Raw genomic sequence first — 25,433 nt, 5'->3', positions numbered from 1 at the left:
GCGGCCGTCTGAAAGAGCCCTTCGAGCTGTGAAAATGTGGAATAGACTTCCTCCAGAAGTGGTTCTGTCCAGCTTATTAGATTGCTTTAAAAAAAAGCCTGGATTCTTTCCTAGGTGTACATAATATAACTGTGCGCTAATATTTATAGGTAAAGGTGATCCAGGGAATATCAGATTGCCTCTTGGGGGATCAGGAAGGAATTTTTTTCCCCTGCTGTAAAGGATCATGCTTTGCTGGGTTTTTTCACCTTCCTCTGGATCAACTGCGTATATATGATTATGTATATGGGATTGTATGGTTGGGTTTTCATTACTGTTTATTGGTTGAGCCCGATAGACTTGTGTCTTTTTTTTTAACCTATGTAACTATATGTGATCCTGCGACAAATCTGCCGCTGGGACCACTTATGTGAAAGAGGACCGCATTCCCTGTAAAAAAAAATAAAAAATACCGGGGTTATGGCAGCTATTGTATCTGCTGCCATAACCCCAGTATTTAATGACAATATAGCGACTTAAAACAGCGGCAGGCGGTCCGGTCCGTAAGAGGTTAAAGTGGTTGTAAACCTTAGACATGAAATATGAGCAAAGCATATCCCTCTATAATGTGTACTTGTCTCAGTTCAGTGCATTAAGTGTAATTTCTGTCTGCTGCTCCGTTCCTCTGCTATCAGCATGAGAGTGAGAGGCAGCAAAAAGGGGCAAATCAGGTGTGTTCATGTGCCAATAAGAGATATGCAGACAGAAGGAGGGAGATCACTGTCCAATAACAGGCTGGGAGAGAAACGAGACCAGTTAAGTGTTACTGAAGTGCAGAAGATACAAATCAACTCTTCTGCCCTGTCAAAAAGGGCTGTGCTGTTTGGCAGAGCTGTATACATTTAATAACTGGATGGACAACCAAAATCTTTGATAGGTAAAACAGTTGCAATATACATCCGTTTCATGTATTCTGTCATTTATCTGGAGGTCCTATAGCAGGACACTGAAGAAAACATTTATGTAGAAGCTCCTCGCACCTCTGATTTCTGGCTCTAGGGAGGAATGATGGAAATAAAGGGTGGGTGGCAGTCTGGAAGAGTGGGCATTCCTAGACAGATTGTATTTACATGCAGACCACCCTAGGTAACACCCACATGATACCAGGCATACAATTGAAAAATTGGGGATCCATGTTTAAAAACTTACCTTCGGCTTTGCATCTTTTGTCTCTTTAGGTGTTGCGGGTTTTAAAGCGCTCCCCAGAGGGCGTTTCGGGGTGGAGCCAGAAGCTGAAGCAGGTGCAGGCTTTTTGGCCTGGGTTGGGGTTGCAGTGAGCGGCTTCTTGGGGCTGGGGGCTACAGAGGACTTGCCTTTTGGGGTTGCTGCTGCTACCGCCTGTAACAAATATCAAATCAAAATGAGAATTAGAAACACGAAAACACTTTGGAACTCCATTATCCTGTCAAACCTAAATGGTGTTTTTAATGTAGGTCAGTATTCTCACTGGGGGGGGGGGGGGGGGGTTAACATTTTGGCCTTTTCTTGCGACTTCCCATTGTGTAAATTAAGGAATTTTCTTTGTTTTTTTAACACTGATTGCGGTTACACTGAAGTTCTTTGTAACAGCAATTTTTGAACGGTCATGAATAGGTTACATTCATAACAGCTGTGATTTTACGATTGTGATCCGATTGGCCCTTAGCCATCACATGGTGCAAGGTAAAATGATTGGCCTATATACCATGTGATAGCTGTGGGCCAATTACAGCTCACTATAGCTGTATAGTTGTTATGAATGACATTTTTTCATAACATCTTTATTGACATTGTGATCATATAATCTCATAGTGATCACATGATACCCCATCTGCTTTGATTGAATCAAAGCGGCCCGGTACGCATGTGCTAAGCAACGTACTGGTACATCACTTCACCTGTAGTTGCCGTCCCCACCCGCAACATATGAACCGCAGGAAGTCCGCAACTAGTTCACCCCCATGGAGCCTAAGCCTTTGACATATGTTGCAAGGACAGCCGAGCGGCTTTTCAGCCGCATCGGTTCTCATTACAGGACAGCTGATCGTCTACCTCAGTGATACCTCTAGCTGCAGACATCACTCCAGTACAAGCACTTTCCAAAATATCGGTAATATCGGCTACCCTCGATATATATCGGGGAAGTGCATATCGGCCCTCGATATATCTGCTTTACCGATAATCGGTCGATCCCTAATGTACGATTCATGTCTCACCTTAATTTTCTTCTCTGGACTGGCAGGAAGTTCCTTGTTGGGTGGCGCATTGATGTCACTTCCTGCTTTGGCTTCCGCTGGCACAGGTTCAGTCGCTGCGGCTTTTCCTAAATGAACGAAAGCAAAGTTTAGCATTTCAAGTAATTACCAAGAAAAGGCAGAACAAGCCATTAAAATGTGTTTTAGTTATGGATAGACTGGGTAGGATTAGATCCATTTATTGCGTTAGATATTTCCTCCTCACTTCCTGTCGAGTCAAAATAATGTCCCAGGGACAGGAAGTGATGAAAAATCAGCAATAATTACTTTTGGAAACTATCATTACCCTGAAATAAGAGAAAATATCTTGTGGAAGCCCAGATAACTCTAAAAACATGGCAGGGTTCTTATCCTTCCCCACTCAGAACAAAAAAATTGGCTAGAGATTCACTTTAAAAAGACCCGTGGCATAGCTCAGGGAGGGGGATAAAAATCCCACAAGCCAGGTAGACAGCGGGCCTGTAATGTATTGAAGCTTACCAGTCCTTAGACATTGTGGTTGCACTCATTTTTCACTTTTCAGGCTAAGTGCATTTTTAACTCACCTGCCCAATATCTATCCATTAGAGTGCATGTGCCTCCGCTGTGGAGACTCTCAGATTTCAGGAGTTAGGACTGCAGGTAATACAGGATGCCATGAAGGGGCCTTGCAACTTACACATGCATTTGCAAATGTGTGCCAACTAAACCCCTAATTTTAACGCATACTGTTGGTACGGGTTAATTCGATTGGTTAGCAAACTGGTTCGCAAATTGAGCTGGGAATTCGTTGTTTTTGTTTTCACATGCGTTGCCCTTCCATGTGCTCTTTGCTATGAAGGCCAGTTATAGGTGAGGGCAGGGGCGATTTTGTTTGTTGTTGATGTATACTGGTGAGTGGACACTGCATGCCTTCCTTTGCTGCCACTGTGCTGTGAGCCCATTGTGCCCCCAAGTACCTTTAAGGAGGGTTGGGCTCCCTCCAGGCTCACCTGCCCCCCTATCTATCCATTAGAGTGCATGTGCCTCCACTGTGGAGACTCCCAGATTTCAGGAGTTAGGACTACAGGTAATACAGGGTGCCGTGAAGGGGCCTTGCAACTTACACATGCATTTGCAAATGTGTGCCAACTAAACCCCTGTTTTTAACGCATACTGTTGGTACGGGTTAATTTGATTGGTTAGCAAACTGGATTGTGAATTGAGCTGGGAATTCATTGTTTTTGGTTTCACATGCGTTGCCCTTCCATGTGTTCTTTGCTATGAAGGCCAGTTATAGGTGGGGGCAGGGGCCATTTTGTTTGTTGTTGATGTATACTGGTGAGTGGACACTGCATGCCTTTGCTGCCAATGTGCTGTGAGTTGGGTGTCCATTGTGCCCCCAAGTACCTTTAAGGAGGGTTGGGCTCCCTCCAGGCTCACCTGCCCCCTATCTATGCTTCAGAGTGCATGTGCTTCCACTGTCTGAGAGTCCGAGATTTCAGGAGTTAGGACTGCAGGTAATACAGGGTGCCGTGACAGCTTACACATGCATGCTAACTAAAAACCTCTGTTTTTAATGTTTACTGTTGGACAGGTTAATTCGATTGGTTAGCAAACTGGTTGGTGAATTGAGCCGGGAATTCGTTGTTTTTGTTTTAAGTGCATTTTCAACACATCCAGTCTGTGTGACAACCATGGCTGCCCCCCTGGATACAGTGACGTGAGTGAGCGTAGCCACCAAGGGGCTGGAAGTCTTATTCACTGAATCACCAGGGAAAAGGAAACTAAAGTCTGAAGAAGAAAAACGAATGCAGCAGCCACAACCAAGGTCTGGTAAGCCAAAATATTTTCTTGTTTTTGGGTTTAGATACACTAGCACAAAAATTCCTTTACTCCATTAAAAACAAAATCCACTGGCTACTGGCCACACCGAACACACTTCCCGGAAACCTAAATAAAAGGAGTTCCCATTTGTTTGGCACCCCTTTTGGTTGAGGAGCCCCTGCTGGTGATGTGTGATACTGCAGAAAGACCATAAAATACATTAGTTCTCTTTGGGAACAGCTATTTACTAAGGGCCCCCCTGGCAAATTGCAGCCCCCTACGCAGGGACTACCAACAAAATACTTCCAAGTATTCTAAGCAGTAACTTGGCTGCTGAAATGTTGCATTCTCTCTGTATCACAGCTCTCCATTTCTGTAATATCAATCGTTGGGATTATTGCATGTCAGAGCTTCCACTTTAACCCCTTCTGGACCGCCCCACACAGATATACTGCGTCAGTGAGGACCTCCTGCGTGAAATCATGTTCCTGTACGTGAATTCATTCACTGGGTCTGGCGCGTGTGCACCGCCAGCGACTCGTTTCTGCTGTGATTGGACACTGATCAGCGGACCCGATGTTCACACGAGAAGAGACAGAACAGTGATCTGCCTATGTAAACAAGGCAGATCACCGCTCTGTGGGGAAGATGGAGATCTTGTGTTTCTGCTGAGGAACACGGATCTGTCTTCCTCTAGTCAAACCGCCTCCCCCCACAGTTAGAAAGCACTCCATAGGAACACTTTTTTTTAGCACTGATCACTGCATTAGTGTCACTGGTCTCTGGTAGCAGAATACATATTGGCCTAAACTGGTGAAATAATTGGTTTTAATTTTTTTTTATTGGGTGCGTTTTATAGCATTTTTTTTTTTTTAATGGTCGCTCTTTTTTGTTCATAGCAACAATATCTGGGCACAGCGTTGCACACGACCGAGCAAATGTCAGTTAACATATTGAAAAAAATAATCTGGTCATGGTGGGGGGGGGGGGGGGGGGGGTGGCAATCACACACACACCTTCCGGAGCAGAAGAGGTTAATTGATCACAAACATGCAAATACAGAAGCTTGGTGAGTGCCGGCTGCCAACCACCAATCTACCCCAAACCTGTCTACAGTACCCACCCACACACGGTGCAATTCGTATTGGGTCAGACACACACATCAGCAAGCCTTTGATGAGTAATCCTTACCATATGAAGAGTGGAGGAGACAAACACCGATAATCCTGGCCCTGGTGTACGCGATTCTACAAGATTCTAACTGCAACCTGCTTTGATTCACAGTCACTGGGAAACACTATAAAGACTTGCTGTCCGAACCCATTTAAAAATGTTTCACTTTTTTTTTTGCTAAAAAATTTAGAACCCCCTGTTAATATATGTTCAGAAAGCAGAGACCCTGAAGAATAAAATGGCGGCTGATTCAATGTTTTATATTGTGCAATATTTAGGCAGCCATTTTAAACGGAAAAATAAGATAAAATGTATTTTAGTGCAAACAATTGCCCAACCTTTTGTAAAAATATAACGGATGCGGTGTCGAGTAAATAGATACCAAACATGTCAAAATCTAAAATAGCAACAAACTGAGCTACCTAAAATTGTCCATAGATAATGACACTTTAGGCTCCGTTCACATGTCAGTGGGACGCATTACGCCCAAAAAAGTACAAGAGCTTCTTTGGAGCGTAATGCGTCCCGCAATTTTTTTTTGCGCGATGTTACCGCGATTCGGCAGGCGGAAATCGCGGCAACATCGCTCAGCGTTTGGGGGTCTATTGCAAATCAACGGGCAACGTACGGGCGTCCCGCGATTTGCAATAATCTCCGGATCGCGGGCGGAACCACGGCGGTTCTGCCCGAGATCCATACGCTTACATGTGAACGGAGCCTTAAAGTGGTTGTAAACTCCCATCCATTAATGGCACCTATAGGATACCCTATGAAAAGGCTTGGTTGTAAACTCCCATCCATTAATGGTACCTATAGGATACCCTATAATAAGGCTTGTTTGTAAACTCCCATCCATTAATGGTACCTATAGGATATCCTATGATAAGGCTTGGTTGTAAACTCCCATCCATTAATGGCACCTATAGGATACCCTATGAAAAGGCTTGGTTGTAAACTCCCATCCATTAATGGTACCTATAGGATATCCTATGATAAGGCTTGGTTGTAAACTCCCATCCATTAATGGCACCTATAGGATACCCTATGATAAGGCTTACCTATAGGTACTATAAATATCTCCTACATGTGCACTATTTAGGAGATATTTACTGTATCTGCAGCCGATGACATCATCGGGGCATGCGCTCTGATCGGCCACCCATGCTGTTCCTTCAGTTTCCTGTGCGGCTCCCCCACGACTGCGCAGGAGACCTCACGTGGCTACGGCCAGCCAGTCCGCGGACCCGGAAGGAAGATGATGAAGTGAAGTGGAGTTTGGCCTCCTGCAGTGACAATTCATCTGTAGAGGGCTTCCTTTGCAGGTAAGTTCCACATAATGTGCTAGTATGCGATGCATTCTAGCACACTATAGCTTTAATTTGAAGGTCAAAAAAGAAGAACTCTGCCAGTTTACATCCTCTTTATAGTCTTTACAGGTCAGTTTAGAGTTAGTGGGGAATTCCAGTCACTACCTAGAACTAAACCTACTCCCACCCCCATTCTAAACCTAATCTAACCCTGTTAAAGCAGAGATTGCTATCCTTACCTGTTCTGAAGCCACTCCGATCTCGAGTGGCGGATTCTGTGTGCAGGAGAAAGCAGACAACGGCTGGGAAAGGACGTCCTCCATAGACGTTGAGGAATCAGTTGTCAGATGCCTCTCCTCTACACAGAAGCTTCCACCAAAAGCTCAGCCTGGGAGCGGACCGGCTTCAGAATAGGCAAGTCTAGGGATTTATGCTTTACAGGGTTAGACAGAATACGTTTCAGATGGGTGGGTGGGTGGGAGTAGGTTTAGCATTAGTTTGGTAACTGGAATGCTACTTTAATCACAAAAATTGAATTTTTGTAAGAAATTACCATAAAATTCTTTTCTCCGAGTCTTCTGACAGACGCAGCTCTGGAAGTTTCTTTACTAATGAGATTGATTTGATGGCATCCTTGGATGTTTCCTTTGGTCGCAAGTTTTGCAGGCCAAAGGAAACATCCGAAGAGACGAAGAGACTGAGTGTTCTCTTTCAGGTGTGAATTTTTGTTTTTGGGGTAAGCTCCCGTTGGTGTTGGTTGAGCTTTCTGTTGCCCTGTTGGCTACTTTTTTTAGCCTTGTTGAAACCTTAACAGTTGTTGGTTGCGTCCTTCCAACCCCTCATGCCTACAGCGCTATGGGACGTCCCATTAGTGAAGAAGCTTCCAGAGCTGTGTCTGTCAGAGGACGTAAGAGAAAATTTAATTTTTGTAAGAACTTACTGTAAAATTATTTTCTCTGACAGACGCAGCTCCCACCCCTCTATATTGGGGTTGGTTGTGTTTTCCTTGACTGCTTTGCTACGAAACTGATTCTATGAGCAGGTGTGTCTGGGGTCATGTGGCTAGGACGGCCCCTAAAAAGGCGTGCCTAGAGAAAACTTTCACTGCCTAGCTACTCCTGAAGAGGGCGCACATAACCCATTAGTGAAGAAACCTTCCAGAGCTGCATCTGTCAGAGGACGTAAGAGAAAATAGAATTTTTGTAACAACTTACCATAAAATTATTTTCTCTCAGTCCTCTGACAGACGCAGCTCCCGCCCCTCTATATTGGGGTTGGTTTTGTTCTCCTTCACTGCTTTGTTACGAAACTGATTCTATGAGCAGGTGTGTCTGGGGTCATGTGGATAGGACAGCCCCTAAAAGTCGTGCCTAGTGAAAGCTTTCACTGCCTAGCTACTCCTGAAGAGGGCGCACATAACCCATTAGTGAAGAAACCTTCCAGAGCTGCATCTGTCAGAGGCCGTAAGAGAAAGTGGCAATATACGTACATGTATATTGTGAATGGTACTCCTGACAGCCCACTGGGTGTTGGCGTGAAGAAGCATGAACAAAAAGAAAAAAGTTCTAGCAATACCAAAAATGGGGATGATCAGGGGACCATTAAATTAGGAGGGTGTCGGTATGTCTGCTGCCACAACTATTGTACATTAATAGAGTGCTACAGGGAAGTAGACGGGCCCCAGGGCAGTGAACTCAGAGCGGAGAGTCGGCACAAAGTTCTGTGTTACTCTGGAAACTGAGCGTGTTTGCTGGCCTGGCAGAACAGAAATAAAAGCACGGGGTAATGTACCGCATTCATTCCCCAGAAGAGAGAGAGAGAGCGGAGAACGCAAGGCCGGCCTGTCACAAACAATCTCTTCCCCCTCACAGATCGGGTCAGGGAAATGTCAGAGGCTGCACAAAGAAATCTGAACTGAGGAAACTTCTGTAGGAACCTTCCAGAAGGTGTACACGGGGCGATCCATCTGCGGTCCAGGGGAGTCTCCACTGAGGGCAAATGTCTCAGATAAAACTCATCTTTTACATGTATATACACTCACTTTATTAGGTACACCTGATCAATTGCTCGGTAACACAAATTGCTAATCAGCCAATCACATGGCGGCAACTCTATGCATTAAGGCATCTAGATGTGGTGAAGATGACTTGCTGAAGTTCAAACTGACCATCAGAATGGGGTAGAAAGGAGATTGAAGTGACTTTGAACGTGGCATGGTTGGTTGGTGTCAGACGGGCTGGTCTGAGTATTTCTGGGATTTTCACGCACAACCATCTCTCGGGGTTTACAGAGAATGGTGGGAAAGATAGAAAATATCCCAGTGAGCGGCAGTTGTGTGGAGGAAAATGCCTTGTTGGGGTCAGAGGAGAATGGGCAGACTGGTTCCAGATGACAGAAAGGCAACAGTAACTCAAATAACCACTCGTTACATCCAAGGTATGGAGAATACCATCTCTGAATGCACAACACATCCAACTTTGAAGCAGATGGGCTACAGCAGCAGAAGACCACACCGGGTGCCACTCCTGTCAGCTAAGAACAGGAAACTGAGGCTACAATTAGCACAGGATCACCAACATTGGACAATAGAAGACTGGAAAAGCGTTGCCTGGTCGGAGGAGTCTGGATTTCAGCTGCGACATTCAGATGGTGGGGGGGTCAGAATTTGCCGCATAGTTACATAATTTGTGAGGTTAAAAAAAAGACATCAGTCCATCCAGTTCAACCTATGTTGTGTTTGTGTGCGCTGTTAATCGTACATGGCGCATGGAACCATCCTGCCTTATATCACGGGTTCAGGCTGGTGGTGTAATGATGGTTGGGGGGGATGGTTCAGGCTGGTGGTGGGGGTGTAATGGAGTGTGGGAGGGGGGGGGGTAATACTTCAGGCTGGTGGTGGGGGTATGATGCTGTGGGGGGGGGGGGTATTTTCTTGGCACACTTTGGGCCCCTTAGTACCAATTGATCATGGTATAAACCCCACGGCCTACCCAAGAATTGTTGCTGACCATGTCCATCCCTTTATGACTCCGGTGTCCCCGTCTTCTGATGGCTCCTCCCAGCAGGATAATGCACCATGTCACAAAGCTCCAATCATCTCACCACTGGTTTCTTCACCATGACAATAAGGTCACTGTCCTCCAATGGCCTCCACACTCACCACATCTCATCCTATTGAGCACCCTTGGGATGTGGAGGAACGGGAGACAACAAATCTGCAGCAACTGTGTGATGCTATCATGTCACTATGGAGAAAAATCTGAGGAACGTTTCCAACACCTTGTTGTATCTATGCCACCAAGAATGAAGGCAAATGGGGGGTCCAACCCGCTACTAGCAAGGTGTGCCTAATAATGTGCCTGGTGAGTGACAGATTTACTCCACGGTGCACCCGACACTGGTCCTGTACAGCCGGGGTCTCCAAAGTAGGACTCCAGGGGGACCTTCACAGACCTATATGGCAGTGGAAGTAACCCTAACAATACGTTTTCTAAATCAGCCACCTTAAACAAGACTCCGTGCATTCTGGACTTTCTGAAGAGAAAGCCCGGCACTGGCTGTCTGCATTGCTTTGCTCCTCCTAAAAATCCAAATGAGGTTTAGGGCAGGAGGGGGGAGGGGGTGAGCCAGTGACTAATGCAAGGTAAGCAGCCTAGGCTGCAATTTTCTGGCTATAAGTCAAATACATCATCACATTCACAGAAAAAAAAGTTTGTTTTGAAATGTAAATACATACGGTGCATCCGGAAAGTATTCACAGCGCTTCCCTTTATTCCAAAATGGATTAAATTCATTATTTTCCTTAAAATTCTACAAACAATCCCCCAGAATGACAACGTGAGAGAAGTTTGTTTGAAACCTTTGCAAATGTATTAAAAATAAAAAACATAAAAATCCCATGTACATAAGTATTCACACCCTTTGCCGTGACACTCAGAATTGAGCTCAGGTGCCTCCTGTTTCCACTGATCATCCTTGAGATGTTTCTACAACTTGATTGGAGTCCACCTGTGGTAAATTCAGTTGATTGGACATGATTTGGAAAGGCACACACCTGTCTATATAAGGTCCCACAGGTAACAGTGCATGTCAGAGCACAAACCAAGCCATGAAGTCCAAGGAATTGTCTGTAGACCCGGAGACAGGATTGTATGGAGGCACAGATCGGGGGAAGGGTACAGAAACATTTCTGCAGCATTGAAGGTCCCAATGAGCACAGTGGCCCCCATCTGTAAATGGAAGAAGTTTGGAACCACCAGGACTCTAAGCGGGCCGCCCGGCCAAACTGAGCGATCGGGGAGGAGGGCCTTAGTCAGGGAGGTGACTAAGAACCCGATGGCCACTCTGACAGAGCTCCAGCGTGGAGAGAGGAGAACCTTCCAGAAGAACCACCATCTCTGCAGCACTCCACCAATCAGGCCTGTATAGGTGTGGCCAGACGGAAGCCACTCCTCAGTAAAAGTCACATGACAGCCCACCTGGAGTTTGCCAAAAAGGCACCTGAAGGACTCTCAGACCATGAGAAACAAAATTCTCTGGTCTAATGATACAAAGATTGAACTCTTTGGCCTGAATGGCAAGCGTCATGTCTGGAGGAAACCAGGCACCGCTCATCACCTGGTTAATACCATCCCTACTGTGAAGCATGGTGGTGGCAGCATCATGCTGTGGGGATGTTTGTCAGCGGAAGGAACTGGGAGACTAGTCAGGATGGAGGGAAATATGAATGCAGCAATGTACAGAGACATCCTGGATGAAAACCTGATCCAGAGCGCTCTGGACCTCAGACTGGGGCGAAGGTTCATCTACCAACAGGACAACGACCCCAAGCACACAGCCAAGATAACAAAGGAGTGGCTATGGGACAACTCTGTGAATGTCCTTGAGTGGCCCAGCCAGAGCCCAGACTTGAAACCTATTGAACATCTCTGGAGAGATCTGAAAATGGCTGTGCACCGACCCTCCCCCATCCAACCTGATGGAGCTTGAGAGGTCCTGCAAAGAAAAATGGGAGAAACTGCCCAAAAATAGGAGTGCCAAGCTTGTAGCATCATACTCAATAAGACTCCAGTAAATGCTTGAGGGGCAGGGCAGAGCAGTAATTCGACAGTCACAGCTCTCTATGAGAAGACCAATAGCTGGATAAAATCGGTGTCATGTGATTGCTCAGTTCTCAGGCTTAGAGTCGGTGGGGAGCAGCTGAAAATTCACATCAATGCCATGGCCTCAACCACTGCAGCCATTCCCCCCCAACATGTTTCAACCAGCCTACCGGGGCTTGTTCACAGTACCTCAGCCACCAAGCAACTGATAGGCGGGGTGAAACATGTCAGGGGGTGTGGCCGGAGCAACCCTGGCTGAGGCTATACACAGCCATATCCACATCTGCACTGGGTCAGTTTTTAGAGTCGTCTTACCCCCCACAGCTCCAGCTATGACGCTCCAAGTCTACACATGATCACATCAATGCTGAGCAGCATGGAGGAGAGTATGGAGGTTTGTGTTTTTTCCATACATCCCCATACAGCTCCTTCAAAAGTCAGTTCTGTCAGTCCTTTGCAGCATTCATTTCATCAGCACCAAGAACACCCCCCCCCCCCCGGGGGTCATCTAAACACACTGCCAACTTGCAGCAACTTTGCTGAGCGGGGCCTGAGAAATCAAATACTAAAACAATTACCCTGGCGGGTTGTCAAGTCATTTGCTGAAGAGACAGAAAGCACACAGATCTGACTCAGTCCCCTCCCAAGTCAGCGGATGGAAAAACACCACTCATAGAAGTAGTTTGATATGTACACAGACTACAGCAGAAATCCATCCCTCACCCTCATGGCTTTTTCTCTTCCTATAGGAAGGCTAAAGCAGAAACAGACTATAGCAGGGGTCTCAAACTGGCAGCCCTCCAGCTGTTACGGACGGAACTACAAGTCCCATCATACCGCTGCCTATGGGAATCATGCGTGTAACGGTTAGTCTTGGGAATTTTAGTTCTGTAACAGCTGGGAGGGCCACCAGTTTGAGACCCCTGGACTAAAGTATCTGAGCACCAAATTGAAAACACTATTTAACTTATTTATTTTAGAAAGGAAAGCGCCACCCCAGGAGGAGGAAAGCGCCACCCCAGGAGGAGGAAAGCTCCACCCCAGGAGGAGGAAAGCGCCACCCCAGGAGGAGGAAAGCGCCACCCCAGGAGGAGGAAAGCGCCACCCCAGTCTCTCTTCCGCCAGTAATCAGACTGTACATTTCTAACATTAATCACCTGGGGGAGGTGAGACTGAGGAAATGCTTCTTCCTCCTACAAAGATACAGTGTACAGTCTGATCACCGGGGGAGGGGAGACTGACTTTGTAGAAAGAGGAAGCAGCATTCCCTCAGCCACCTCCCCCCCCCCCCAGTGATTAGACTGCACATTGTAACTTTGTAGGAGGAAGTATTTCCCAAGTCTCACCCCCCCCCCCCCCAGTGATTAAACTGTACATAGTAACTTTGTAGGAGGAGGAAACATTTCCTCAAAGTACAGTCTGATCACTGTGGGAGGGGAGACTGGGGAAATACTCCCTTCCCCTACAAAGTTACAATATACAGTGATCAGACTGTATATTGAGGAAATGCTCCCTTTTCCTACAAAGTTACAATATACAGTCTGATCACTGGGGGAGGGGAGTCTAACTTTGCAGGGGGAGGAGGAAGCATTTCCTCAGTCTCCCCTCCCCCAGTGATCAAACTGAACATTGTAACTTTGATCACTGGGGGAGGGGAGACTTAGAAAATACTTGCTCCTCCTACATAGTTTTCTATCCCCCGGTGATCAAAGTTACAGCGTACAGTCTGATCACTGGGGGAGGGGAGACTGAGGAAATGTTTCCTTTTGCCTGCAACATACTGACTACACCATTCCAACCCAAGCAAAGTCACTAAACAGTCTCAAGGGTGGCATTTAAATAAAAAATGGTGATCTTTGGGTAAACAAATGATCCTGTTGCAATATATTGACACATCAGGATAAAACATCTGCAACAAAGATGGTCTAATCCTTGTAATGTACAGAGATCACCCAGAGGGGAATGTTTTTTATCTAAGCTTTAAAGGTCTGCTTTACCATAACAGCCTCACTCGGAGGCCCTGCAGTGGACTATATTCCCGTTAGGTAAATGGCTTCTCCACACGCTCAGAAGACTCATCGGCTGAAGGTCAGACAGTTGGCAGGCCTCATCTCACATTCCCAGGGCCTGGATTGCTCCTTGGGATATATTAAACCAAAAGGATGGAAAATATGACCCCCATGATAGGTAAGACTTCATATTTACAATAATTTAAAAGCTAAACTCCAGGAATCCAGCTAATCTGTACATGTGCTGTCATAGTAGGAGTTAAGCCCAGCGAGGTGTATGCCACTTCCTGGACTCGTCTTTAATTTTACATCAGACAGTTTTATGGAGCTCTGAGCTATCACTATACTCCCGAAAATCCCACAGGAGCCTTCAAATTTTGTCGATAGTAGAAAATGAGGTGGCATGCACCTTGTTAGACCTCCTAGTATTCCAGAACATTTTCCCCAAGTAGCTGAATTCCTGGAGCTCAGGTTTAAAACTTATTCAGAAGCTTCATCCTATAAATACTCCAGGTTGTAGATTTGTATAAAAACATAATCACATCATACACCGAACACCAATAAAAGGTGCATTATAAACAGAAAGGACTGGGGCCTGGAGGGTGTTGTCACCCATTTTCACAAAGACTCGAAAATTATTTTTTTTTGGGTTCCAGTCCTTTAATTCAGTGTTTTTCTCGGCTTTCATCACAAAGTCTAAATTGCTTCCAGGACGAGTTCCAGCCGTCCTGATATACACCATGCAAATATTGCAGCATTTCCCATAGGGTGATCATGGAGCCAGGTGAGGCTGCACACCATGGAGCCAGGTGAGGCTGAACACCAATCGCAGAACGGCTGCTATTTCTATAGAAGAAAAGCTGGTCGCTCACAGAGGGATATAATTCTGCTGATAAGTTCCATCATTTCCATATGAATCGGATATCTCAGGAACATTAACATGTAAAGTGTCTATTATAGGAGGGAATACATTATCCCCGGAATCCCACAGAATGACCGATATCAGCAGCGTGCTGTCATCTCCATGGAATCATTACTCATTCATGAACCATCAATTTCCCAATCAGCTGTGAGATTCATTAATCAGAATCAGCGAAGACTCCGCACACAACACGCTGCCCATTCCCAGGTTATTATATATTTACAGGATGGCTGGCGGCACGCTGCGCTGTCATTTACAGCCGCTGTTCAATAGACACGACTTTCAAGACACGACGGTCAGTGAGAGTCAAGAACAGCTATTGAGTAAACCGTCACATTGGCCACAGAAGGACTACAAGTTCCAGCAGGAGATCCCAACCAGCAGCCTGGAGTTAGCTATAAAGGTTTTTTTACTAAATATGAATATGGGCCGGGAGAAACCTAAAAATGGTAAAGGTGATCAATTTGCACCATGTGAATTATCCCCATATATATATATCTATCTATCTATATCTACATATATATCTATGTCTACATATATACACATACACATCTTCCAAATCTTTTATTCATATATTTATACATTTTATTTGTAATTTTTATTTATATACTATATTATCTCATACACATATATACATACACACACACACACATATATATATATATATATATATATACATACACATACATATATATATATATATATACATACACATATATACATACACACACACATATATATATATATATACATACACATACATACACACACACACACACATATATATATATATATATATATATATATACATACACATACATATACATACACATTATATATATATATATATATATATATATATATATATATATATATATATATATATATATATATATATATATATATATATATATATATATATATATACACATACATACATACACACAATTTTTATATAGAGTATATCTCATTTTATTCAAATACAATCTATATATATTCATATACTATATTATCTCATTTTATTTATATATATTTTTATATACATTCTATTTATATACTATATTATTATCTCCTTTTATTTAGCCCCGGTTCACACTTGTGCGTGTGCGGGGTTCGCATGTAATGTCGGAGCGCACTGCTCCGACATTACATGCGATCGGCTGTGCGGTGCGAGTTTAGCCATACAGTTTGTATGGCTAAATTCGCACCGCAGCAAACACGCACAGAGACCCTTTTTGGCAGCCGCATCAGGATCGGATCGCACAGCGGTTCACACTTGTGCGATCCAATCCTGTGCGAACTGCACGATCGCACTGCGATATGCGATCAAACTGGGGGTGTAGTTAAGATTACATTGACACCCCCAGCGTATCGCATATGGCAGTGTGAACTGCCGGGGGTGCGTGTGCGATGCGGGAACAGGCTGCGGATTCGCAGCCTTCCCGCATTGCATAAATGTGAACCGAGGCTTAAATAGCACCAAAATCTTACAAAGCCCATTAAAAAAAAAAAAAAAAGTTCACAGGCACCCGCAGAGCTACAATTTTTTTTTTTTTTTTTTTGTTCATGTTTTAGCATGGAACAGATATGTAGAATCTGCTGAGGACTTTTGGGCAATGTGTGGCCAATTTATAATCCCATCTGTTTGAACACGAACATTTTCAGCCAATTTTGCCGCATACAGCATTGACTTGAAATTACACCCTCAGTTTCATACTTTCTGTAGATTAGGGCCTCATGCACACAGGACGTTTCTTTTCACTTGTTTCCAGGGGACGCAATTCTGGCCATTAGCATTGCATTAACCCACAAAAACTCCTAAACATCAGTCAGGCATGGTGGTGGGAGTGTCATGGTCTATGGCTGCATGAGTGCTGCCGGCACTGGGGAGCTACAGTTCATTGAGGGAACCATGAATGCCAACATGTACTGTGACATACTGAAGCAGAGCATGATCCCCTCCCTTCAGAGACTGGGCCACAGGGCAGTATTCCAACATAACGACCCCAAACACCTCCAAGATGACCACTGCCTTGCTAAAGAAGCTGAGGATAAAGGTGATGGGCTGGCCAAGCATGTCTCCAGACCTAAACCCTATTGAGCATCTGTGGGACATCCTCAAACGGAAGGTGGAGGAGCGCAAGGTCTCTAACTTCCACCAGCTCTGTGATGTCATCATGGAGGAGGGGAAGAGGACTCCAGTGACAACCTGTGAAGCTCTGGTAAACTCCATGCCCAAGAGGGTTAAGGCAGTGCTGGAAAATAATGGTGGAAACACAAAATATTGACACTTTGTCAAATGAAAAGATAATAAAATATTTACAAAAATGTGAGGGGTGTACTCACTTTTGTGAGATACTGTATATATAGTGCTGTGGCTATTCCTGAACTAGGTGGTGTAGAGGCTGGAGCCTTAAGCAGACCTTACACCCACATACACTAGGTATTGAAAATCACCCCCTTAAAAATAATTTTGCTGCCTGAAACGAAGGCAGACAGTTATACTTTATCCAGTGCAAAGTAGAACAGTAAAAAGATCGAACACCAACATGTCAGAGAAAAAAAAAAAAAAAAAAATCACTGAGTTGGGAAAAAAGGATCACCCCACTGTGGCAGTATTTTGTTGGACCCCCTTTTGCTTTAGTCTGTTGAGATTTGTCTTTACTAACTTTGCACATCTTTTTGCAATATTTGCCCGCTCTTTGCAGAACTGCTAAAGCTACATTTGATGGTGACTGTATGTGGACTGCAGTCTTCGAATTATTCCACAGATTTTCAATGGGCTCTGACTAGGCCATGCAAGGAAATTCCCCCCCAACCACTGTGTGTTGATTGTTGCTGTGTGCTCCGACCCTTGTCATGTTGGACGGTAAACCTTCTTCCCATTAAAAACAGGGGTAGCAGATTTTCCTCAAGAATTAGACAGTATTTTGCCCCATCCATTTTTCCTTCTATCCTGACAAGTGCTCCAGTCCCTGCTGTAGGGCAACACCCCCCATACCAGGATATTACTACCCTGTGCTTTACTGTAGGAATGGTGTTATTTGGATGGATTTCCATCAGACATGTCATTTGGTCTTGAGGCAAAATAATTCAATTTAGTCTCATCTGACCAGAACACCTTTTTCCAAAGGGCTTCAGAATCTTCAAGGGGCGTTTTGGTAAAGCTCACTTGTGACTGCATGTGGCCTGTCCTTGAGTGGCTTTTTTCTTTCCATACAAGCCAGGTTTGTGGAGAATTTGTGATATTGTTGTCACATGCACACAATGAATCTGTCAGAGTTGTTGTAGGCCCATTGGTAGCCTCTGACCAGTTTCCTTCTGGCTCTTTCATCCAGTTTGGATTGATGTCCCCAACCAGGGAGGGGTTTGTGTTGTATTAAATACCTTCACTCAATTTCTAGGCATTGATAAAGCCTTTGAAAGGTTTTTTGTATCCATCTCCTGACTTGTGCCTGTCCATAACTTTATCTCGGTGACAGTGCCTTGCCACCACCCCATAGGTTCGATTGTTTGCTTCAGTTGCACTATCAGGGACTGAAATGCTCCAGGAAAGCGCTTTTCATGCTCAGATAATCAAAATGAATATAGCTGATCACAGCTGAAAGTCAAATGGCTGTGTGTGCCATTGAGAAGATAATTGGCTACACCTGAATGAGTTCACAATTCAGTTTTAGGAGGGGGGGGGGGTCCTTTTTCCAACTTGGATTGTTTTTTTCCTGACATGGTTTTATATCTTACTTGGATGGTATAAGTAGCACCAAGTACAGCTGGATAAAACAAAAAAAAAACTGTGCTCACAAGGTCCATCCCCCTACAGAACACAAGGTCTCACGAGGTCCATCCCCCTACAGAACACAAGAGGTCACACAAGGTCCCCCCTCTACAGGACACAAGAGGTCTCACAAGGTCCATCCTCTACAGCAGTGGTCCTCAACTCCGGTCCTCAGGGCCCACTAACAGGCCAGAGTTTAAGTATTACCTTGGGGAGATGCAGACTAGAGTACTGCAATCACTGAGCAGCAAATGATATCACCTGGGATGTATTTCAGTTATCTTGCAAACCTGGCCTGTTAGTGGGACCTGAGGACCAGGGTTGAGGACCACTGCTCTACAGGACACAGAGGTCTCACAAGGTCCATCCTCTTGTTTCGTGTGGGGGGGTTGGGGGGGGTCTAGACCCTTCCCTGGGTTGCTTTTTATGTTCGAGCGCCTGAACAAACCAGTCCGATGGTCGGCTTTTAACTTCATGCAGTGTGCCATTTGGTTACATAGTTACATAGTAGGTGAGGTTGAAGACAATAGTCCATCCAGTTCAACCTGTGTAGGTGTGTGTGGCTGTAATCATCTAACATAGCCCTTAATCTCCTGATCCTTGAGATGTAAGTCTAAGTCTTTTGAAAGTCACCATACTACCCGCAGAAACCACCTCTTGTGGTAGACAATTCCACAATCTTGTAGCCCTAACAGTAAAGAACCCTCCTCGTTGCCTGAGGTTAAAACGCTTCTCCTCTAATCGCATTGTATGTCCTCGAGTCCTCATGCAATTCCTTCGAATGAACAGCTTTTTTTCTAAGCGGAGATCCCCCATTAAGATATTTATAAATTGCTATCATGTCCCCTCTCAGACGTCTTCTCCAGGGAGAATAAATCAAGCGATTGCAGACGCTCTTCATAGTTAAGGTCCTCCAACCCCCTAATCAGTTTAGTTGCCATTCTCTGGACTTTCTCCAGCTCCAACACATCCCTCCTGAGGACTGGCGACCAGAACTGGACAGAATACTCCAGATGCGGTCGGACCAGAGTTTTATAAAGTGGAAGGATTATAGTCTTATCTCTGGAATACATCCCTTTCTTTATGCATGCTAATATTCTGTTGGCTTTGGAAGCTGCCGCTTGACATTGCATGCTGTTGCCTAATCTATCATCAACCAAGACTCCCAGATCCTTCATTTTTGATTCCCCCAAGGGTTCCCCTCCTAACGTGTATTGTGCTTTTATGTTTTTAGTCCCCAAGTGCAAAACCTTACACTTCTCCACATTAAACCTCATTTGCCATGTCGTTGCCCACTCCGTAATTTTGTCCAGGTCATTCTGTAGGATATCTGCTTCATGCTGTGCAGTTATTGCCCTGCCCAATTTTGTGTCATCTGCAAAAACTGATAACGAACTACTGATCCCGTCCTCAATGCTGTTTATGAATAAATTGAACAAGGTTGTTCCCAGGACTGAGCCTTGGGGGACCCCGCTTACTACCTCAGACCAGTCTGAGTATGCGCTGTTTATTACCACCCTTTGGACACGCCCTTTTAGCCAGTTCCGTATCCAAGAGCAAACCCAGCTGTCGATACCTGCAGACCTTATTTTATAAATTAAGCGCTTGTGGGGAACTGTATCAAACGCCTTAGCGAAATCCAAGTACACCACATCCACTGGTCTCCCCCTATCTAGCGCACAGCTCACCTCCTCGTAGAATGCCAAGAGATTGGTTTGACAAGAACGCCCATTTGTAAACCCATGCTGGTTACTACTGATGATGTTGGTTGTATATTTCGTATGAAAACTACTGTACTCCTAACCCTTCACCCCTGAGGAAGAGAAAATTGTCCGATATCTCAAAACTCTTTCTCCACAGTTACCAAACAGATGTTTGGGTTATCTATGTACAACCGCTCTTGGTTTGTTGTAATCTGCATGACTTTTTACTGTGGTTATTCTATTTCTATGTAATAAATATTTTTCTATTGTTTTACACCTTGTACCATTTTGTGCCCCTAAAAGTCCCACCTCCTAGGTTTTTTTTCTTTGCTGTTCAACAATTATGGGATGCGGGCCACATATCAAAGTATCTTTGGTAGTACCATCCCTGGTTCTACAGAAACAGACCAACATTCAGCCCATTTGTACAGCAGCCTGCCCAACAGAAGTCGGCTGAATTCCTGGCTTCTGTTGAATGGGCATGCTGGAAAATCCGCATCCGATCAGTGCTGGCAGCCAAAAGGCTGAGTGCGCTGACCAGTGTGTTCCGAGGGGGGGGGGGTGTGGTTATTTGGGGCGGCGGGGCAATAGCTCAGCTGGGAGATTGCTGTACTGACATCCGATAGTTCGCATCATTTTTTTTCCATTTAGCCTATTTGTGTTGAACGAAGAAAAAAAAAAAAAGATAGTTTGTACTAGGCTTAATCTTGCCCTGGTGTGGAGTCTGATCGGAGAAGTTTCCTCATGTGTCTAGAGCAGGGATCTTCAAACTACGGCCCTCCAGCTGTTGTGGAACTACACATCCCATGAGGCATTGTAAAATTCTGACATTCACATATATTCTCCCCTCCCCTCAATCCCCAAAAAAAAATAAACACACACACATAACCCGATCAGGGTGTGTATTTACTACTTTTTCCCCATCATGAGGTTTTTTGTTTAGATACGCTTTAAGCCCTTTATAGGTCTTTCAGTATTTGCCATCATTTCTTTAAATATTTGTAATTTTATTATGCAAATCAGGGTGGATAAAAACTAATTTAAATAAAACAACTAATCTGATTTTTTTTTTTAATCATTTTTTTTTTAGTTTAAATCTATTGTTAACAAATTTATTTTAATAAAAAAGCTTTGTGTAAAAATCTAAGTCTTCTATTCAGGATACATAAATTTAATTTAGCATGAAATGGAGCTTCGTTATGTAGGCTGAGGCTGTATATTCTGCAATATTTACATTTATGGTAAACTCATTGAATAAATCCAAGCTTTGTATTCACTCTATTTTACACTACCAGCAAGAATAAGTCCTTACATTTAAAGAGCCCCTGTCATTCCATATCCATCATGGCAGCGCTTGTTAGCGGGCATCCACTCACCTGCTGCCGCCACATCCTTCACCTTGTTGTGTCACTGCCGCATCACCAGCCGCCCCATTAAAGTGAATGGGACTGTCGGTGAGCCAATAGCAGGTCAGAGGAGGAAAAAAAACACAAATAGAAAATGGCGCCTCCCAAAGGGTGTAAATGTAAAAAATATACGAGTACGGCTGCCTACAATTTTGGAAAATCCAAAAACTAAGAAAAATTTTGAAGGCGCCGTACCCGAAAATGCTACGCATATAAATCCTGGAATAAAGGGCTAGGCAAATAAATCCTGGAAGTGAATATATAAATATAAAAATATGATCAATTCATAAAGTGCACAAATACATCCAAAGTGCAAAGGTCAGAGAAGGAGCCGCTGCGGTACAGACCGATGCCCTTTATTGCGGGACAGACCGATGCGCTTTATTGCGGGACAGACCGATGCGCTTTAAAAATCCGGATTCAAATCGAGTCGGTTTAAATCAAGCCTTTTTACTAGTGATTTAATTTGTGGTTAAAAATCGATTTGATTGAAATCAAATCCACCCTGATGCAAATACATATTTTAATAATCTTATACAAATATTACATTTTGATTCTTTCTGGTCCTCAGATGTTACACATTCTGGAGATCACAAACCCAAATCCATTTTTTTATTCCTTTTTTTTTTTAACTTGGGAGTTCATAAAAAGGACAGACTGATGAATAAAAATCAGCGCTGAATGAACGGATTGCAACTCCGATCCCATAAGAACATTGAATAGTTCCGCCATTGCTGGAAAGTGCTGCACAAAAAACGACCAAATCTTAGCTGCCAGCTTTCTAGTAAAGCATTAAAAGGAGAACCTGGGTGGCAGCACAAACCCGTACGGTTGTCATACCATCAGTCCCACTGTGCGTTTTATAGATGCAGATGACAGCAGAGCACTGCTTAACAGACCACCCAGCATTCCTCATTAACCAATTGTGTTCACACCTTGCAGCCATAATATGACAGCTCTGGTGTGCTTTATGTTGGCTCAGCAAGGAATGTGGTGGCTTAGTCAGGGACATCCCGATTTTCTAAAGCAAACAGCTTTTAGGCCGACGACAAAATAAACGTCTCAGCATGCTTAAGCAGTCAACTGGGACCTGTAGTTCCCATGTTTCTGGAAAACGGACAGTGCAGAGCCAACAGTCAATCAGTTTATTGCTTTAACAATAAGCTCTAGGATCATGACTACGAACAGGAACATGCAGGTAGCCCAAGTGCCTCATCTGAAGGGAAACCAGGGCATTATGCTGAAAAAACTAAAACGTGGACACTGGTCCATACTTGGTTAAGGTCAGCTGGATGCATCTGCGGGTACCAACATGCAATGATCGCTTTCCAATTAAAACTGGTGACCAATAAGGCCAAAAATATTTCTATATGCAACAAACCATTCATACTCTACAGCAGGGGTCTCCAAACCTTCTAAACAAAGGGTCACTTCATTTTTGTCCTTCAAACTTTAGGGGGGCCGGACTATGGCCGGCGAGGAGAGCTAGAGCCCCCATCGTTGGCGGGGAGAGCTAGAGCCCACATCGTTGGCGGGGAGAGCTAGAGCCCACATCGTTGGCGGGGAGAGCTAGAGCCCACATCGTTGGCGGGGAGAGCTAGAGCCCCCTTATATGCCCCATCAATTGTGTCAGTTGGAAAGAACTATACCCCACTGTTGCTGACAGTGGAGGGCTAATATGCCCTAAGGGCCAGATAAAAGCAAGCAAAGGGCCACAGTTTGGAGACCACTGCTCTAAAGCAATGAGCCAGACCTGAGGGCTGGTGCTTATAGCAATCCCAACTCCATCCCATTCACTATACAGCACCATTACTTCGACCAACTGAAAAACATGCATTAATTGCCTCATCTGAAGGGAAACAAGGACATTCTGCTGAAAAAACTAAAACATGGACACTGGTCCATACCGGGTTAAGGTCAGCTGGATGCATCTGCGGGTACCAACATGCAATGATTGCTTCCCAATTAAAACTGGTGACCGATAAGGCAAAAAATATTCCTATATGCAACAAGCCATTCATACTCTACAGCAGGGGTCTCCCCAAACCTTCTAAACAAAGGGTCACTTCATTTTTGTCCTTCAAACTTTAGGGGGACCGGACTGTGGCCAGCAGGACATCTAGAGCCCCATCCTTGGCGGGGAGATCTAGAGCCCCATCCTTGGCGGGGAGATCTAGAGCCCCATCCTTGGCGGGGAGATCTAGAGCCCCATCCTTGGCGGGGAGATCTAGAGCCCCATCCTTGGCGGGGAGATCTAGAGCCCCATCCTTGGCGGGGAGATCTAGAGCCCCATCCTTGGCGGGGAGATCTAGAGCCCCATCCTTGGCGGGGAGATCTAGAGCCCCATCCTTGGCGGGGAGATCTAGAGCCCCATCCTTGGCGGGGAGATCTAGAGCCTCATCCTTGGCATCGGCGGGAGATCTAGAGCCCCATTATATGCCTAAGTAATCATGCCCCCTCAATTGTGTCAGTTGGAAAGAACTATACCCCACCGTTGCTGACCGTGGAGGGGAGGGGGGGGGGGATATGCCCCAAGGGCCAGATAAAAGCAAGCAAAGGGCCACAGTTTGGAGTTCACTGCTAAAGTGATAAGCCAGACTAGTGCCTATAGCAACCCAACTCCATCCCATTCACTATACAGCACAATTACTTAGACTAACTGAAAAACATGCATTAAGCTGATGGGGTCATGACGACTCTCCACCAGGTACACAGTGCCCTAGTCTCCTGAAATGCTCCCAGAGAGATTTTACATCCCCACTCTGATGTCCCAGATAATCCCCAATAAACAAAATGCTGCAACATCTGTCCCCTGCACGCATATCTAAATTGTGAATGCACTTACATAACAGTAAATCTATTAATGCAGGGGGAACGTGCTGCCCCATATTACATTTTCTCAGTGATGCCCCATATTAAATAGTGAGGGATGTGGAAAACCTACCATGCTGAGAAAGTAGTTGCTCACAGGGAGGTGAAGACAGGTTGGGGCTGGCTCCATCTGCCTTCTTCTCCGTGGTCTTGTGTTCCACGTTGCCTTCTTTCTTAAACTCGGGAACACTGCAGGGTGGACTGGCTAGAGGCTCCCACTTTAACTCATTCTTGGCATTCCCACTGCAGGGCTCCAGAGTCTCCTCTAGCTTCGTCAGATGCCTCCCTAGGTCCAGCAGCTCCTGATTGGTTAAAGAAGATCCATCTTTAGCTTTATCATTCATATCCCCCTTTGTAGGGGAGGCACAACGGCCCATTAGCTCATGCCTTGCGTTAAAGTCATAGCCCACAGTTTGCTCCTCGGCGACTGTCATTGACCTCTTCATTGAATTGTTTGGCTTCTTCTGCAGACTGACTGGTGTGTAGTTCAGACCACCAGGTGGTGACACTAGGGTTAGGTTTTCTTTTGTCCCTTGAGCCTCAGGGTATTTATCAGCAATATTGACAGTAGGCGGGACAGCCAAATGGGAGCACTCTGACATTGCACGCCTTATTGCCCTCCTCTGATATGATGTTCTATCAAGTAGAAGAAAATCATCAAGGCTATCAAGCCTGTCATCAGCATCCACCTCAGCCGCATCTTCATTTAGGTTGCGAACACGGTTGGCAGGGTCAGGTTTGGTGTCCTCTTGGGCTAGTTCCACCAGGGTGGTTGGAGGCTGAGATTTGGTATCTGGCATCTGGAGAGCGCTCTGAACGTGGTTCTTAGAGACCTGGTCAGAGAGTAAAGGGTTAATATTTTCATGCCACATACTCGTATTGTGGTTGGTAAAGGGCGTCTGGTGGTTGTGGTTTGTAGCCAGGCTGATTAGAGTCTCTTCCTCAAAGTTTGTCTTCTGTGCTGCTTTCTCTCGATCGGTAATTGCTTTGATTTGACCAAACGCATCAGATTGTCCAGCAGAAGCCAAGGGCACCTCGGCAGGTTTGGAGCTTAAAAAAGGATCTGCGAGGAAAGAAACCCCTTCGAACTGATCGGCACCAGCCAGG

The 25,433-nt window shown here is 45.0% G+C and overlaps 1 protein-coding gene across 1 annotated transcript in view; it reads right to left on the bottom strand.

Moving 5' to 3' along the window:
- The window catches only part of MAP4 (microtubule associated protein 4), a 212,392-nt gene that overhangs the window by 59,609 nt on the left and 127,350 nt on the right, over nucleotides 1–25,433 (bottom strand). Inside the window, exons 15-16 of the mRNA XM_082259044.1 lie at nucleotides 2,235–2,341; nucleotides 1,189–1,377 (exon numbers count right to left, since the gene is read on the bottom strand). Coding sequence (XP_082115170.1) covers nucleotides 1,189–1,377; nucleotides 2,235–2,341 — 296 coding nt within the window. The remainder of the gene's footprint in view (nucleotides 1–1,188; nucleotides 1,378–2,234; nucleotides 2,342–25,433) is intronic.

This window comes from Pelophylax lessonae (genome assembly GCF_965119305.1).
Source record: "Pelophylax lessonae genome assembly, chromosome: 5".
Taxonomy (NCBI): domain Eukaryota; kingdom Metazoa; phylum Chordata; class Amphibia; order Anura; family Ranidae; genus Pelophylax; species Pelophylax lessonae.
This window is presented reverse-complemented; position numbering and strand designations above follow the sequence as displayed.